General features: G+C 32.6%; 1 protein-coding gene across 1 annotated transcript in view; it reads left to right on the top strand.

Annotated features, from left to right (window-relative positions):
- Positions 1 to 5,060, top strand: part of LOC127858588 (neuronal acetylcholine receptor subunit alpha-9-like) — a 10,924-nt gene extending 5,864 nt beyond the window's left edge. The window contains exon 5 of the mRNA XM_052395790.1: positions 4,929 to 5,060. Within this exon, the coding sequence (XP_052251750.1) occupies positions 4,929 to 5,060 (132 nt within the window). The remainder of the gene's footprint in view (positions 1 to 4,928) is intronic.
- Positions 5,061 to 19,048: the final 13,988 nt, after the last annotated feature.

Genomic DNA, 19,048 nt, shown 5'->3' with positions numbered 1-19,048 from the left:
ACTGTCACGTCCATAAGGCGATAGGCAATTGCGGCGTCATAATGCAATGATGAAATGTTTCAACATTGATGAAAAGTACCACAACTGTTGCTGTACATGAAATCCCAGGGAACATTGTGATGTAAATATTTAATAGATTTATCAAATGCATGCTGAAAATAATGAAAAAAAAGCTAAACAGATATTAAAGTACATGTATGAATGGCTATACTATATTTTCTTTAAATATTTAGTGGAAAAGAAGTATGCACCTTAATGTCTTCTGAATTATTAATTATATAAATTAGTTAACTACATGTACTTTTGAAATTGAATTATTAATATTTTGTAAAATAAGCACATTTTGTTAGTTGTTTTAATTTGCTGAATTAGGATAAGGCTTTTTCATGAATCTTTGCTTGATTTTAAATGTGTCATGACGATTTATCATTATAACGTGATGCTCACTGATGTCCCTCTTGACCACGACCAGAATTATCCTTTTGAAATCATCAATAAACGACACAAAACTAAGTCCTGAAAGTGAGCAGGGCTGAATGGGATGTAGTTCGTTTTTATTACTTAAACCATGTTATATTTGAAATCATTGGTCGCAAAAACTTCGTTTATGAGCTAAGAATTAACGATGTATCGACCGTAATCTCTTATCTATCTTCGCGAATATACATACTTTCCGAATCCGTGTTACATATCACACAAATGATTTCTTAATTTGATGTTATATCGGTTGTTTAAAACAAAGGCTTTACAGTTTGTATTTGCCATTGGATCAGTAAAAGTAAAAAAGTTAAGTTTTCTATTTTTGTGGACGTTAAACAATGTGTTGTTATAGATTTCACGTTGTGTTGTTTCACATAAACCTTTTGTGAAAAGTGTAATGGTCACTTACTGAAGTATATTATACAACACTGACACGTTTAATAATAACATTTTTAGTTATTAATTAAAACATGGCCAACGTCTGATAAATATTTCACACACCAAAACTCCAGAAACTTTATTTGAAGAGAAATTCTTGTTTATATCCATTACCTTTATAGCAGATTTTCATTTATTCACATAACAATATAAAAACTTGGATAGTGTATGATATGGTCAATCTATAAAATATGTTGTACAGAAAATTGAAACACAAACTAAGTGTTTGAGAGATTGTTTTTATGTTCCATATACAAAATATCTCTGCTTCTAACAGTCTATAAAGACTGAAATATAACAACATTGAAGATATTTATCTATAAACGTTTAATTGCATCCACACATCACACATAAAAATGTTGTGGTATTTAATTTAGAAAAAAAAGAAGGAACTTCATAATCTCTTTCAGGTTAGACATACTAATAAAACGTGTAAAACTCATTGCCGACACAACTTGATGAAATTTAGACTTCAACAAATTTTTTACCTATAAGCTCGGAGCCTTTAAGACTTACTCATGTTGCAATATCATCAAACATAACCATTAATAGCATATGGAATGAAATACTATATTGCTTATGCCTGGAGTTCGTGCTAAGCTAAATTAATATTAATTCGAACTACTTCGTATTCTTTAGCTGCACATTTGCTGTAGAAATGTAGCTATAAACAAAGAAGTAAATTTGAACTTCTAAATGGCGAAATGGCTTATTTTATTGGCTGCCGCCATACACCCTTTTAATAACACTCATACACCGTGAAGTACCATTTTCTATTTTGTGCAGATATTACATAATTTTAAGCTCTGCTATATAACCCAAATTTTGACCCTTTTAATATCGAATGCACTGTTGCAAAAATCGCCGCATGAAGGTCCGAATAAATTATCTCTAACTCAAACTGTATTGGCTAAAATAAATGATATTGGTCTTCATAATTGCGTTATGAAACTATTTAAACCAAGTTTTATGCGTGGCACTGTCATACAAAGTTAAGAAAGGTTTTGCGGATGCAACAGTTTCACGCTCGACTCTAAAAACAATGTGTTTGTGTCCCTGCATAACTGGCATACTGTCATCGCTAGAGTGTATATCGGTTAACACTGTATTTTCATATTCAGCAATAAATATCATATTGCAACCTGCGAACTAGTAGATTGTATCTCATATGAAAATTGTTGTTCCCTACCCAGATACAAAAACATAATATATTGTTCTTAATATAGACATGCAAACATTATGTTTTGTAGTTAAGTGTAGTAGTAGTGTTTCATCGTCCAAATTAAGCCTTAGCGTTAGTGTTCATCGATTTATGAAGAAACAAATATTTTCAGAAGGCTATAATATAAAGAGAAGAAATAAAAATTAATGTAAAACAACTACTATAACCCAAATAATACAATTTGTGACATTCATTTAATTATACCATCGAGTAACATTTGAAAGGGCTAAATGTCAGTCAGTTTCCGCAAGTTCAAAGGATGTAATGACGATATATAAGTGCTGTTGTAAACACTTGCTCAGCATTAATGAATCATCGGTGAACGCATATGCCTATATGAATATAATAGTCAATATAACACTGAACCTGTAATCGTAAATTGTCACACTAAATTTGCGTAGGATAAAAAATTGACTGAAATAACAGGTTATAATGCAAGAAATTAAGTTTTTTTATTTGACATGTTGCATTCGCTTCATAGTTTAATTTGATCAGCAGGATCCGAAGACAGAAGAAAATAACGTAATGGAAAATCTACAGAAGAAGCAATTTCGTCAAGAACAATTGGCAAACGTTCTCGAGTTTGCTTACCTGCACTCTTATGAACACCCACAGACTGCAGAAAAGGTATAATTTAAAATGAATAAATAAGTCACGCCTGTATTTTACAATAAAATGGTCCATTTTCTTGCTCAAACAGTTCTTATATGAATAAATATCAATATGTAAGAAAAACTTTTAAGGTCAGATTAACAGCTCACAGTGCGCGTATCGAACAACTGTTGTCACGTGGCGTGATGAACAGTGTCCGACTGACAGCCGAACATATTCATGATACTTTGCTTCTGATTATTCTAGATGGAATAAAGGCTAAGGTAAACTAAATATAATTGCTGAAAAACATATAGCGTGAACATTAAAATTTGAGATGAGGACTATCGTTTAAAGCGGATTCGTCCTCAAATTTGTTACGGAACGTCGCTTATTAATATAAAAAATGATGTTGGTAATTGAACACGTTCCGTATGGTAGCTTAAAAGCAGTTGTAAAGCAAATATGTATGGGAATAAATGAAGTTTCGAAAAACAATACCGAAAAATTACTATTATTAGACAAAAAACCATCGCGATAACGTTAAATTTATAGCATTATAGTTTTGAATTCTTTAAGGACGAAGAACTCATATCTGAAGCAATCGATTTGACGTTAGAAATGATTTTGGATTCGAAAAAGGAAATTGAAGAACTAAGAGAGAGGTAAGTAAAAAGCAGAGTAAGACAGTTCAATTTTGCCGGAAAGATGTATATCAATATATGTAGATGGATAAATTCACCATACTACTATGAACGATTTGTGATATTATATACACACGAAAACAAAAACTACAACAAACATCAGCATACTTTACAAGCATAAAATGCATTTCGGCACGCGCAATAAAATTCCATTGCTGTATAAAATAAATGGACACATCTTGATTCGTGCCATTCACATAATCAACAGTTCGAGACCACCATATTCATACCTCTGCTAAACATCCTCAAAACTTTCGAAATACACTTTTATCTCCCAACACATGTTTGGATTGGTTACTCGCAGCTTTAATATACAGAATCTCAATGTGTACGGAAACATCCAAAGAACAATACTTAAAAAAAGAAAACGATTTGGTTCACACCGTATTAAATAAAACACAAAGACGTAATGAATGCACATATGTTGACAAACTGTCAATTACGATATTAACATACATCGACACACTACATACCCCACTTTTTGTGAAAAACTGTAAGCATACGATGTATATAATTTCTTTTTTTATTTTTGGTAAATGTATTGTTATTAGCTTGTTGTTCAATTAAAAAACAACAGAATCAAAAACGCTGTGAAACTTCACCAGTAGGTTTTTTTTAGGAATTAATGCACAGCGTTAATTTAAGAAGAGATTCATGCACGCTTAAGACAGTCGCGTATTTAGAAAGAGAGACTGATGGATGGCTTGATGGAATAATGGAAGGGTGTGGATGAATGAATGCTTGGATACTTTGATTTCTATCCCTAGGAGTCGGACGTGTAGGATGTAATTTCAAACAATGGTCACGTCTCTTAAAAAAGAAAGGCGTATAAACCCAATTGACATTGAAGAACTGTTAAAAAAACAGGTAAATGTCTTTCTTTTCGTGATATTGTATGTCGTAAATCAATCAATCGATGGATCAATCAATCAATCAATAAATAAATTAATCAATACATCAATACATCAATCAATAAATAAATAAATAAATCAATCAATCAATCAACATACTAACCAAACACCCAACCAACCTTGTCTGAGCTTTTTGTTTCCGTAATATTTGAATGTTAATAGCATATCTATTATTTCACATTTTTATCAGTATGACATTGACTTTATCAAAGGAGTGAATTGCGATGCTCAGATTCTTGCCAAGATTGTTGAGTATGCAGATCGACATTACATATACGTGGATTTCACTACGATGTTCTGGGAAGACTTGAAAATGGCTCTTCAACATTTAGAAAGGAACATTAAAACGAGTTATTCAGAAGATAACGAACTGAACTTCACATTAAAAAATTAAGAGAGATATGCGCCAACGCCGAACATGTTTGTAGATGTTTTTAATTGTATTTTCTTTTTTTTTGTTATCATTAAGTTAAAATGAGTAAAGCGTCAACATAATATTATTGTATTCTATAACTATACCGCACCCATTTGCCTAAAAACTCAAATTCACAGCTTTAAATGATATGTTACCATGTCTGCCAGGATAATGAAAGGTCCCAGGCCAACCTCGATGAGACCTATGACTTCCTGTCTACTCACTACGACAGCCTGACTTCCACGAGGATAGAAGATAGAACAAAAGCCCTGATACAGAACATCAATCGCACAATTTAAGTATTGTGGTTAGATATCTAAGCAATTGCATGAGTGTCACTAAATCTAAAAATATAGATATGTATATTATAAATTAAACACTTGTATTAACGGTGGCAAACTTTGTCGGACAAAGCCTTAACTATGTTTTTGTGATATTATTAGCTCCACATGTGTCGATTTCAATAATTATTGTTTTTGGAGTGTAGCAATTCATTGGCATGCTAGATTATGATTATATGTCTCGCACTTTGTACTGACGAGTTATCAAAATTGCTGGGTTTGAAAAATCACAAAAATATAATGTTTCAGTGTGAAAATAAACCATTTCCTTTTTAATTATTATTTAAGTGCCAACGAACTGATATTTGAAAATGCACAAATTTAGTAAAAACCTAAAACAATCTGTATGAAAACTAGTGAAATTTAAAGAGACTCATCTTTGCGTTTATTATTTTAAGTGTTTGGCTTGTGGCGCGCCTTGAAACTAATTTAAATTCCGAATGAATTTTATTGATTTTTCCGCTTAATGTTGCTTAATAATTTGCCCTAATTTAATAAGCAGATGGTCCGTCGCCTCAACAGCTTACATGTATTCACTTGTTGTATATGATCCTTTCAAATAATTTATTGTTAAACAATCAGAGAAGTAGTGAACAATGCCGACAAGAGTGCACTTTTGATAAATGTTCATAGGCGAAAAAGATTATTGTATTTATTCAATTCTCTTCCATAAAAGCTAGCTTTTACAATGTGCTTTCTCATACAGTAGTTTTACACAAAATACAACAGGGGTAAACGTAAACGCTGCATACGTAGGGTTAAAGCGAGATTTTGTTGTCCATGTAGTTAAGATGCTAGCTTGATGTTGACAAGTCTTGCATGGCATACGCGTATGCATATCTATAAAATATTTATCATATTACAAGATACCTTACGAATTCGTCTATTTGTTCACAATGTAAATTTCAATACATTTTATTAATAGAAACTGGGAAATAAGGAATGTTTTTTTTCACGGATGCATGGCATGCCAGCGACCCAGATGCAAAATAATTTCGCGTCGCATTACAGAGCGAAAATATCGACAACACTTATCATCGAGCAATCAGAAAACAGCAAAGCCTTTTTTTTCGAAAAACACAACTAACTTTGTAAATGAAATAGTCTTGTGCGATTGAAACATTATGCTCAATAATATGACTTTATTTTTTTCAGAACCAAAAAGAAATATAGACACACATGAGTTACACCCTTACCCACTCATTTGAAAAAAGCCAAGCCCCTCTTGCTGGTTAAATTAGGAGATTGCCTCTGATAACTTGAGCTCATAATCGCAAGGGCCTTTTAGTCCATTAATACTAACATAAATACTTATAAATAATATTACTGGTTCAATTTTACTCTATATATTGTGTGTAAACTATTGTAATATTGAATAAAAAACAGGTGACATTGACCTCTTACTAGCTGCCTGCATAACCAAAAGTCATCTTAAAATGTTACAATGTTATGCATCGATTTGTATCTAACTCTTGTATTTCTTTAACAACGAAACCTGTAATCTTTAGTAATTTCAACGAATTATTGCAGGCACTTTATTATAGAATAACAAATTAAAATGTTAACTAACAATAAAATGTCCAATACATGGTTTGAATTAAAGCTACATATTGAAAACAACTTATTTGAAAAAAGTCTTCTTAGAAACTATTATACTAACTTGCATGAAGGTTAAAATGTGTCTTAGATAACATGTGAAAACAAAATGTTCTATTTCGACTAACATATAACGGTTGCCTTTGACATTTCAACAACAAAATAGATAAGGACCTTCCTTTCCGCGCGGCAAACTAATATATCAGTGGGGATTATCGTAGATAAACATTTACTTTAGATATACATGTAATAAGGTCAAGAACACCATGTTTAACACAGATTCAATCGGTGTCTTCCTATCTTCACAAGTAACCAACATTAAATATATGGATCATATGGCACGGTGTGTTTAAGATATCATGTACACAGGAATACTATATTCAAAGCCAATTTTACATTGACGTTTGCCCGATTGATGTTCAAAGGCATTGCCTAAAACTATTGAATATACCAGATACATCATCGTAGGTTAGATCGAGCTCTGCGTGTAGATTTCGTGCGGGATCAAAACTAGCACAGATCAAATAGAAAATCACCAAATAATTCGATCGACCGTGTTACCGTGTAACAAAAAAAATCCTGTAATTCCACATTTGACAATACAAAAACCAGTCTTGTCAAGTCTTGAATAACATTTTTTAAATATTAATATTTCATCTATAGGATTTATACCGCGGTTAAATGGATAGTTTATCATTCTGCGCGTAAGGATAATATCGAATAAGTATGGTAAATGTACACAGCTTTCAAAAGTTCGGACGAAAATATTGAAAAATCAGCCGATGACCGCCAATTAGAACACCAGTTAATATTGTTCTCACTTACGCCAAATCAGCTACTTGCGTACGATCTTTCCTCTGATTGAACAATCTCTTGCACGACGATTACATTACATTCATCTCTGTGATGGGCTAAGAACGGACTATTTTTATGAGAGCGTCTCATTCATGTCACGATCATTCCAAGCGTTCATCATGAAGGTTACAGTATACTAAACAATCTCTTGCACGACGGTTACATTACATTCACTGCATTAAAGAAAACCATCTCATACCAGCATATCTTATATCAGTCTTAAATCATCATTTTAAAATGGATATGGTTGTTTGATGTTTACAAACCTACATTTTTGTGTCACAGAATAATTAAGATCTACAATTACTGGGTATATATTTGAAAATAAATCTTAAAAAGAGCAATATATACAATATAAAAAGGTAGTATAAGTGACAAACATCAAATTCACAATGTTCAATCAATGCAGTTATTGATAATCAGAGAAACATCACCATTCTGTATGATGAATATTGCAAGTGCTTATATCTTAATCGAAACAAAATACTTGTTTGGCAGTCTCTTCAAGCAATTTAAGTACAGACTTACTCCAAAAAACCTAGATTTTTGCAAAACCTACTAATCTGTGGGTTCAATGCTTTCAAAATCACTTACCATATAAGTTCTTATTATTCTAACGAATCTATCACTGGTTGATTCAATCAGTCAGCCTTATTTGTGCCGAAGGTGTTAAAAAGTTTTTCCTGGATAACACCTGTTCACCAAACATGAACACCGGTACAAGTTTGTTTCTGGAATAACGCAGGTATTGTCGTCATATGGGTTACGGTAGTTATTTTTCATACACTTCAAATCACAAGTTTCCGCTTGATCAAAAAGGTTTGGGCCCACTTTAGACTATAAACATAGAATCAAATTGTATGGCTTTGTTTCAAAATGAGGCAATAGTCAAGTGATATACTGTCAATTTGCCATTTAACAACTCTAATGACAAGGGTTGGTATTATATTTTTGTATGCAAAATATATCAATAATGAAAAACCTAATGTCACCATCATTAATGTATAGCTTAAAATTTGAATAAATATGACATTATGTCTGTTTTCAGGAAATACACTGCATGGATATTTATTGAAAAAAACATTTCCCCATAAATATTAAGGCATTTGTTCACCAGTAACATAAACATTAGAAAAGTGTCCAAATCAGACATAAGAAATTCAGCCCCCCTTGTACAATGTTGAAGAGTTCATATGTGAACAAAAGCACCGTCCAGCGGGTGCAGACCGCTCATCTATTTTTCTTTTTAAAGGTGAAGGGACCTATCTAAATACTTTAATCAAAAGGGGGGGGGGGGGGTGAGGGTGGAGAGGGGTGTATAGTGTGGGGATGTGGTCATTAATAGCATTTTCTTTCAAAAATTAAAACAAATAAAAAATTATTTTCTTTTTAGTGGGGGGATTCATGGGTGAATGGTTGGACAGTCTTTCAAAAATCAAATAATAAAAATAAATATTTGTGTGTGTTTTTTAACCATGTAAAAAAAATAATATTTTTTTTTTTTTGGGGGGGGGGGGGGAGATTCTGATGAGGTGGGGCCTGGGATGGTTTGGGTGGAGTCCATTGTGGTGTGTTAGGTAAGTGTTGTTTTTCTCAAAGTATGAATCAAACCTGATCGTAAATAACGAAGTTATGGCAATTTTAGCAAAATTTAATAATTTGATCTTGACAGTCAATATCATTCAAAGGTCGAGGTCAAAATCAACTTGCCAGTACAGTACCCTCATTATAGTAAGAAAGTATTTACAGTTTGATAGCAATAGCCGTTATACTGCAGAAGTAGAGTGGATCTAAACACAAAATTTAACAAAATATTCGAAGTTACTAAGTCAAAAAAGGGCCATAATTCCATCAAAATCACAACCAGAGTTGTGCAACTTGTCCTGTACAGTCCCTTTATGATAATCAGTAAGTGTTGCAAGTATGAAAGTAATAGCTGTACAATTTTATGAATAAAGTGGACCTAATCACAAACTTACCAAAATTATCAATTTTCTAAGTATAAAAGCCCATTAAAAGGGACCATAATTCTGTAAAATGCCAGTCAGAGTTACATAACTTTGCCCGCCACGTCCTCTCAAGATAGTAAGTAAGTGTGCCATGCTTCAATGCAAAAGCTTTGATACTTTATGCGAAAAGTGGACCTAAACACAAAACTTAACCTAAACACAAAACTTAACAGGAGGCCGACGCTCAGGTGATGACAATACCGGTAGCTCATAATTTTTTTTCGCGAAATAGATGAGCTAAAAAGGGGATAAGTGATGCTAAAAAGGGGATAAGTGATAATGAAGAAACATTATACAGAAAACGTTAAGTAGCTGCATTCCTACACTGATCTGCTTTTACAAATCCCAGGACATAAAATATAAATGGCTTTTCAACAACATGGGAATTCAGTTCCAAGCCACATACTGCAGGGGTTCAATGAGAAGATATCCAGAAGTCATTTGTAAACCCATAATTGTTTTTGCCTCTTTTTAGGCGGCTCATGTGAACACATACACAATTCTTATCCTTTACCCACAATTTCAAACCTTAAATTCACAAATGTGGTCATGGATAAACAAGAATTTTAGGCAATGTCATTAATGGTTAAATGGTTGTTTGAGTCATACTATGAGATTTGTCAAGTTTTTATTACTTAGATGTATTAAAATACCTGTACATTACTATAATCAGTTATTATCAAGTTATTTGAATTGTTATAAATTGTGAAATTGTTTCATACATGTAATTATTGTGTTTATTTTGTTCTCTCTTTTTTTGCACTATGCTGTGTTTGTATTGTTTTGAGTATATTGAAACCATAAATGTTATTGTTTTGCATTTTAATTGTGCGTAATATTTTAAGTGACTAAAACGAATTAAAATGATGTCCATTCATACGGCTGATATCTTTTCATTTATGTAGAAACAAAGATTGTTTTTTAATACATTTGCATGTTGATTTTTAGGATAAAGTAAAGCAAATACAATAAAAGCAAATATAAGAATTTGTCCCATATGCATCTCCTCTGAAGCCCTGCTGATATTTGAACCCAGACCTCTTTCCTCTGGCAAGAAAAGTATTCTATCTTGAAATACAAGGGCATGTTAGAGGAAAATTAGCACTTTTAAGACTATTAACCTTAAAAAATATTTTATCTGTGGTATAATGTAAAACTTTCCTTAAGATCATTTTTCACTGGATCTTTCTTACATAACACACATCTGTGAATCTGCAATACATTACAGCTTAACTTCAGTTTTTTGCATTGTTGATATATTTTTCAAGTATTGTGTTTATCCTTATTGAACGGTATCTCCTAAACACAGGTGTTTAATACTGTTATTAAAATCTAACAAGATAGTATGGTTTTGTTTTTCTCTGTTAATATCCCAGAAGTAATTCTCATGTTTTTTTTAATTATGTCAATTTTGTTTGACCACCACAATTGAAATATCAAAATACTGAAACACCAATATAATAATAGGAATCTAATAAGAAAAAAATAAATAGTTTTTTGATCTCAGTCTGCGAACAGTTCTTATTAAAAATATACATTTGCCAATAGCAAACATATCAGTACAAGTACAACATAATTAAATAATTGAAGTGTGGAATTTCCTGTTACATGTAGATCAGACAGATGACCATAAATGAAGAGGTCAAAGTTTGACTGTTCGCTACAATCACAGGTGGTGGTAATGTTTGAACTCATCTTTGTAATTTCAGTAAAGCTCTTCTGAAACTGGAGTGTTGAGAAAGGACAGTAACCACTAATGCTCATTTGGTAATTGTCGGCTCAGGTACAACATTTTTATACCCCAAGTACTCTTAAGTATACTACAACTTATTCGGGGTATGGAAAATATACTAAAAAAATACCCCCGAGTATGGCAAGTTGCCTTTAACTGTAATTAACTGTAATTAACTGTAATTTCCTAAGCCGGGTAAATTGTAGTATACTTCAGAGAGTACCCGGGGTACTTTCAAGTAAAGTACTGATGTAGCACCTTAACCGACAACGACCGGAGCCTGATCATATTGTAACATGGAGGATATTTGATCATCTAAAATATGCCGTTCTTCACAGGCAGTCTTTACTGTCATATATTTAAATCACTAGCCTGAGAGCACTTTTTGGTTTTTGTCCAATTAGTTCACATTTATTTTGTCAGAGGTAAAAAGCAGGTGTGTATGGATGGCATCTTTAAGTTTAAAGGGTGGAAAAAAGTATGCATGGGTAATACAGTAATAATTATAAAGTCTACATGCTGAAATATTTTAATTTGTAACACAAACCAACTGGTCCGTATGAATAATGTTCAAGAGCCTTCTACTACTAAGCATTTTAGTTCTTCTTGAATGCTCTGAGCTTTTATGAGTATATACGTACAGCTCCCAGCGACCCGGAGGGTCAATAGCTGGGAGTTGTATTATTGCAACTACTAAGCACTTATCATAATGTTAGACCATACTAAAATTACTATCATATTTGCTCACATTCTAAACTAGCTAAAGAAACTTCAGTGTACAGTTTATATAGTATTGACAGACCTGTAAAGTCGCGCCAGTCAAAAATCATTAAATGCGACATGTAAAGTTATGGTAGCCAGAACTAATTCTAAACATGAATTTAAAAATGTAAAATGGTAAAAAATTATTTTCCCGTATACAATTAGCAAAATAAGGTCACTTTATTTGTCCGATAAATACAACAGAACTGACCGTCTACTTTCTGTAAATACACATTTGACGTCGAAGCAATGCCTAACTTCACTCAAATTTGTCCATTTTGTGTACATTTGTAAAGTGTACGGAATGATTTCGCCTGCGTAAATGGGCAAAAAATAGTTCCAAGGAGATGCATTAATACTACCAAGTTTTTGCCCGATGAATCGTAAATTTAAAAGTCACAATTCTTAATTCAATGCATGCGATCTTAAATATCCAATCAAATAAACATTGAATGCAATCGTTCGGTTTTGCCCAAATCCTAGGCAAGATGGCATGCTGAGCCTTTCGCAGAGGTGTATGTGACAGCAAGGAACGACAACTCTGTGTGGAGATTGAAGAGTCTCTTAATGTATTGCCTTTAACCGAACGGAATTAAACGAAAACGGAATCATGTTGAGACGGTTCTGCAGTAGTACAGGGACTTGTACACAAGGCACACAATTAGTGTGAAAAATAACTAAAGGCATCAAAAGATACATAAAATTCAATATAATAATATAAATAATTTTACTAATGGGATATAAATAACACAAAACAATATTACTACAAAACATGTCATTTCCCCCAAAATGCAGCATTTAAAGATCCGTAAATGCTCAAAATCAACAAATGCTTCGTAAAATAAAGTTATTGCATAAAAAATCAGTGTTGCTTATAGCAAAAGCAACAATTTTAACGTTAGATGTTGTCTGGTAACATCCATTTAACGAAATACAAAATACTCGCTTTATTTTTTGTCAGACAATATATTCCTATTAAATTTCTTGCGACGATATCCGAACATTTGCAAGCAAACGCGAGATAAGCTTCGAACAGCGTCGAACGCATGGCATTGTTCTCATGTATAATGTGATCAATTAGAAAATGGCGGAGGACGTCCTGCTCATAGCGATACAGAAGTAAAAAAGGGAAACAGTACATGCATAACTGCATGGGACTGCGTCAAGAAAAGAATGGAGTTTTCCCATGATCTTGTAGTAACCCCTTATCTAATGGAGTTTGAAAAGTAGGTCACTTGTTTTTATTTTTAATTGTTTAAATTTCAAAGGTAATTCGTTAGATTCCTATTATTGGATTATATTTCATAAGTTTATTAGTTAGTAACAGCGTTAAGCATATTGATGTGTGTATGTAATTGAAATTGTGTTTAGGCAGTCGCGTGTACCAGACTCTAAAAGCACTGCGCAATATAATTCTTATAGTATCATGATAATTCATAAAATATTTTTTTCTGTTTTTATGCTTTTTTGCATAAACTATGCAAATCAATGCGAAAAGAATGAATCCGATCTTGTCTCGAGATCATGCGTAAAACGAAACAATATGACATCGAGAAACGATTTAGAAATGATAGAAATAGAAATGACTCTTAGTTAAATGTTTTACATTTATCATATTCGATCGATGTTATTTTTCACAAAGACAATAAGCACATAATGATTTGTTTACGTCTTGCCTTTATTAAACTACGTTGTTACATTATTCGGTCACTATAAATTAACATCATCCATATGCAATTCCCGCGAAAACATGTTGTATGTTATTCTTTATTAAATTGGTCTATCTTCAAAATGAGGTATATGTGTATTAATTGAAACGCATGCAGTTATCGCATATGTATGTTTATGATAATGAGCTTTAAATGATTAAGTCGAAATAAACTATTTTGCTCTGTTCGTATTTGAACAGCAACTTTATAATGCGTATCATTTGCATTTCACTGAAGTCGCATTCTGCTATTATATTGCAGTAATAATTGTTTCTGAACAGTAGGTTATATGTGAAATAGAATGTGGCAATGTATATAAAAAACATAGCTTCAGTGGACTTTCAACACTTTGAATACTATTTTTAATTTAATTACAGTTTATATCTTTAATAATGCAAAGTACTCATAGTTTTTGTAAATAACTAAATATACCAAATCTTGCCTAAGTTTGTTACGATATGAAAATATTGGTTCAACTTCTATATCTTAATGACGTGTTTTAACGATATAACCTATTTTTATTAGACGTCATACATTAACAGACTACAACACTAAAGTAAATGAACAACTATAAAAGAGGGAAGTCATTGTTGAATCAATCTGGAAAGTATCTGTAAAGGTTATTTTCTTTGAAAATAGCAGTGTATAAACTTAAAAACTGTTCGCAAAAATTAAGGAGGCGTACATTTAAAAATACACTTTTGTGTTGTCAATTTCGTAAACGATAACTCTTTTGTGTATAAGAAGCTTTATGAAGTACTTTTAAACGCTAAATAACTTGCAATTCCAGTGTCATAAATAAGTATATGTTTTTCCTTATTGCGTGTTGTCTATTCTTAACTATTATGTTATTACGATGGGGTGATATATCCCGGTTCTTTGCTAACATTCTCTTACACCAGTTCCCTTTCAGGCGTGAGTGCCGAGGAAGATAGTATTCTACATGCTTTAAAAATAAGTTATCCTTGTTCATTACAATGTCCAAAGTATTTCAACAAAACAGATCTTCCATACTCGAGTTGAAATAAATTTTATGTAATTGTGATTACTGGAACGTGGCTCTGTAGTAAAGTTTTATCTAGTGATATCTTCTTTGAAGGTTATTTTTTGCTATTTCGTAAAGACAGACCACTAGATCCACACGGCGGAGTAGCCGTTTATATTAATGAATCATTAACATATATACGCAAAATTGACCTCGAACTTAACGGTCTAGAATGCATATGGCTAGAAATGAAGCTTCGTAAAAATAAATATATGTTATTTGGAGTGGTGTATCGCCAAAAATATGCGGATACCATATACATGAATTTGATACTAGCTACAGACATATATATCAATGATATATTTGTTACAGGAGATTTCAATCTTGATGCAAATTAATTTCAGCAAGGAAAGTTGACGAACTATGCACACAAAACAATTTAACGCAGATCATTAAAGAGCAAACACATAACACGGAACGCTCGACATCTGTGATAGACCTTATTTTTGTTAATAACCAATAATCAATTTTAATATCAGGAACAGGCAAACAATTCCTTTAACATCAACATACGCTATCACTGCCCAATATTCGCCATAGCAAAATAAAACAAGCCTGTTTGCATTTTTTTACCGACACATATAGCGATATGAATTAGGTGACTATGAAAAATTACGAACACTTCTTTTACATGTACAGTGAAACCAATTAATCCATGACGATTTAACTATCTTTAAACAAATGTAACTTACGTTATTTGCGATGTTGCATAAAAGTCAATATTGAATAAAAAGATCTGCATGAGGACAAGAGACGACCCGTGGATGAATAACTTTAAAAATCCAAAATACGTAAACAAAAACGCAAAAAACAGGCTCAGAAACTCACTGACCATATTTCGCGATATTCTTTATCAAGTTGTCACCCTAATCTGCTATTCAAATAAACTCAAATCGTTAAATATTAACTCAAAAGACAGGTGGAGAACATTGCCTAATTTTATTTTACCTATAGCACATAGATCAATACCACCTGTACGTGACGACAGAACTGGGGATCTTGAAACAGATGATACTGACAAGGAAAACATCATACTCAATGCGTATTTCGCTATGTAGTAAGATATTTACGACTCAAATGAAGACCTATCAGAAAGAAATAACTATTGTGAATATATCATTCAGTCTATTTCAATAACGCCCGACGTAGAAGTTGACGCCTTTAAAAATCTCAAATTGGTAAAGCGTTTGGTCCTGATGGGATTGACAATCGCATCTTACGTGAATCATTTTAATAGTTAAAAATCCAAATTTGCAATCTTTTTAAAGGGGCCTTTTCACAGATTTTGGCATTTTTTAACTTATTCATTAAATGCTTTATATTGATAAATGTAAACATTGGATCGTAAAAGCACCAGTAAAAAATCAAGAATAAAATTTAAAAAAGGAAAAGAACATTGCCCGGAGCAGGTTTCGAACCAGTGACCCCTGCAGTCCTGCCAGAGTCCAGAAGTAAAAACGCTTTAGCCTACTGAGCTATTCCGCCGAGTACACATTCTTGACGTATTTTATACCTTATATAAGCAATCTTCGTAGTTTCACAAAATTTAACGACAAAAACAGAACTCTCCAAATTATTCAATCGTTTCGCGTTGCAACGCTTTATAATTTTTAGGTTTTAAAATCGTCAAAAGATGCATATAATGACTATATTAGAGCATGGTAAATGTTCAGTATTACTGTTTCCTCACAAATATCAAAACTAAAACGAAAATTTGCGGATCTGAAACAACTTTTTTCAATTTTGTCAATTTACCAAAGCGTGAAAAGATCCCTTTAATGTAAGTTTGACTCTATGTAAAATGCTAGACTCTTGGAAATTTGCAAATGTGTGCTCAGTATTTTAAAAGGGCGACCCGTCATTAGCGTCTAACTACAGACAAATGCCTCTCCTTAACACTCTTGAAATGTTTTTGAAAGGATCCTTTATTAACAAACACATGTTAAATTTTCTTCGATGCTACTCGTTTTTCACTCAACATCAATCTGGCTTTATCCAATGTGATTCAGCCGTGAATCAACTATCGTATTTGTACGAAACATTTTGTAAAGCCCTGGATAACGGACTCGATGTGAGAGTCGTTTTCTGTAACATAAGTAAGGCCTTCGATAAAGTCTGGCATAAAGGACTTCCATATAAGCTCCAATCTTCTAGTATCAGAGGCAACTTATTGAATTGGATTAGTGTTTGCATATCAAATCGAAAACATAATAAACTTTTACTTCCACGCGCCGAATCGCATAGTGCTAATATATCGATCGGGGTCCCTCAAGGTTCTATTTTCGGTCCCTTGATGTTCATAATTTACATAAATGACATTGTTTCAAATATACGTCCGCGTGTTAACCTCTTCGCAGATGATACAAGCATGTACATGATTGTAAATTATCCTGTTGAAACAGCGGCTCTTATGAAAGCTGATATAGAAAAAATCAATTCCTGGGCTGAACAGTGGTTGGTCAAATCTAATAAAAAAGTCAGGGTCGTTATTAATTTCCCAAAAACAAAACAGACCAATCCATCCAGCTTTGAGTATGAAAAACACACACATTCCAGAAGTCAAAGTCCATAAACATTTAGGAATAGTAATAGCCAATCATTGCTCATGACACGAATATAAATCACACATCAAGAACACAGCCTGGAAACGAATTAATATTATGCGCCGCCTCAAACATACTCTCGATCGGAAAATAATAAGAAATTATATACACTTCGTTTATAAGAACAATAATGGAACAGTCCAACGTAGTTTTTGATAATTGCTGTAATTATAAAAAGGTGAAAAAAATCAAATATGAGCAGCACGAATTGTATCGGTTTGTACCAGACTTGTCTCGATTACTGAGCTCTACAGAGTGGTTGGGTGGGAAACATAAGATACTCGGCGCCGAAAACATAAACTTGTTCTCATGTATAAAATCACAACAAATCTTACGCCGGCTTTCCTAAAATGGAATTGCTCCTTATAGCTTCTAAACCATACAAATGATAAGAGTTTTGACTTTGAGAAAAAACACACTTATCTTCAATGCATTTGTACATTAAATGTAGTAAAAGTTTTGATAACTAGCTGTCTGTAAAGGCAAATAACTTCTTTCTTTATTTTATATAAATGAGCTGTTCCACGACAAAACCTGCATTAATGACAAAAAAATCAAATTTTTTTTTTCAGTTTCATATTGTCCGTTTATCCACGAATCAAATGGTGTATAAATTACATGTCTACGCTACAGTTTAGCGTTGCTATGACGACATTACATACGCATACTGTAACGCAACACAGATGTTGACGTCGCGTCAGTTTCAATCGGAATGACGCATTCATGACGTTAACAGTATGTAAATATTTCGCAATATCAAACACTTATTCAAATATTACAATAACTTTTTGGAAAAAACTTAATAAACATGCGCATGGATTAAAATAACTGTTTAGGTTGATGTTTGATGTAATCACATGCAATCAGTCTGTGGGTGTTGGACACGTACACGTTTATTGCAAAAGACCACGCCTTTTCGATGCTTTTACGGTCAGCGACTTTAAAACGTCTAAATTTAAAATTTGTCAAATTATCGTAAGGAAATACATTCGATGCATCGAATTACTTTATTTTACGATTTATATAGTTTTTTCTGTCATTATAAATTCTACAATGTTGATTATGTTTTTATTCTTTTTAAGATTGTCCAAGAGATGTATATATCATTGGCCTCGAGACTCGTTCTGTTAATAACTTCATAATGTGTGACGTTTGAAACTTAGATGCCGATCACGCACTACGCACACTTTGAGGTCCTGGATGTGTTTGTTTTTGCAACGATTTCTATTTTTAAATGAGTCAATGTTATGTTTAATATAAAAAACTTCCCCTATTAATTGCTTGAGAATGTTTATAACGAAATCTTATACTTAATATCAAAAATATATGTTATTATGTTTTTATATAGAAAAATTGTCATTTTTAGTGATACGTTTGTTAATGTCTATTTAATTTTGTCCTGCCTTTTGTTATGAGACGTTTAAGGCGGGAAAGATGTTTCGTTGCCATTACTGCGCACAGAGTTTGATATTGTGTATTGTTTAGTTTAGCTTTTGATGATTATTTCGTTTTTAATTTCGGAAAATGAATATTTAATCAATTTCATTACCTGGCATTTCAACCCATTCAAATTTAGAAAATATTATTTTACTTCGGTTAGTGCTTTTGTGTTTCGATAGCAGCATCCATTTGTAT

Source organism: Dreissena polymorpha, chromosome 14, assembly GCF_020536995.1.
Source record: "Dreissena polymorpha isolate Duluth1 chromosome 14, UMN_Dpol_1.0, whole genome shotgun sequence".
In the NCBI taxonomy this organism is placed as follows: domain Eukaryota; kingdom Metazoa; phylum Mollusca; class Bivalvia; order Myida; family Dreissenidae; genus Dreissena; species Dreissena polymorpha.
This window is presented reverse-complemented; position numbering and strand designations above follow the sequence as displayed.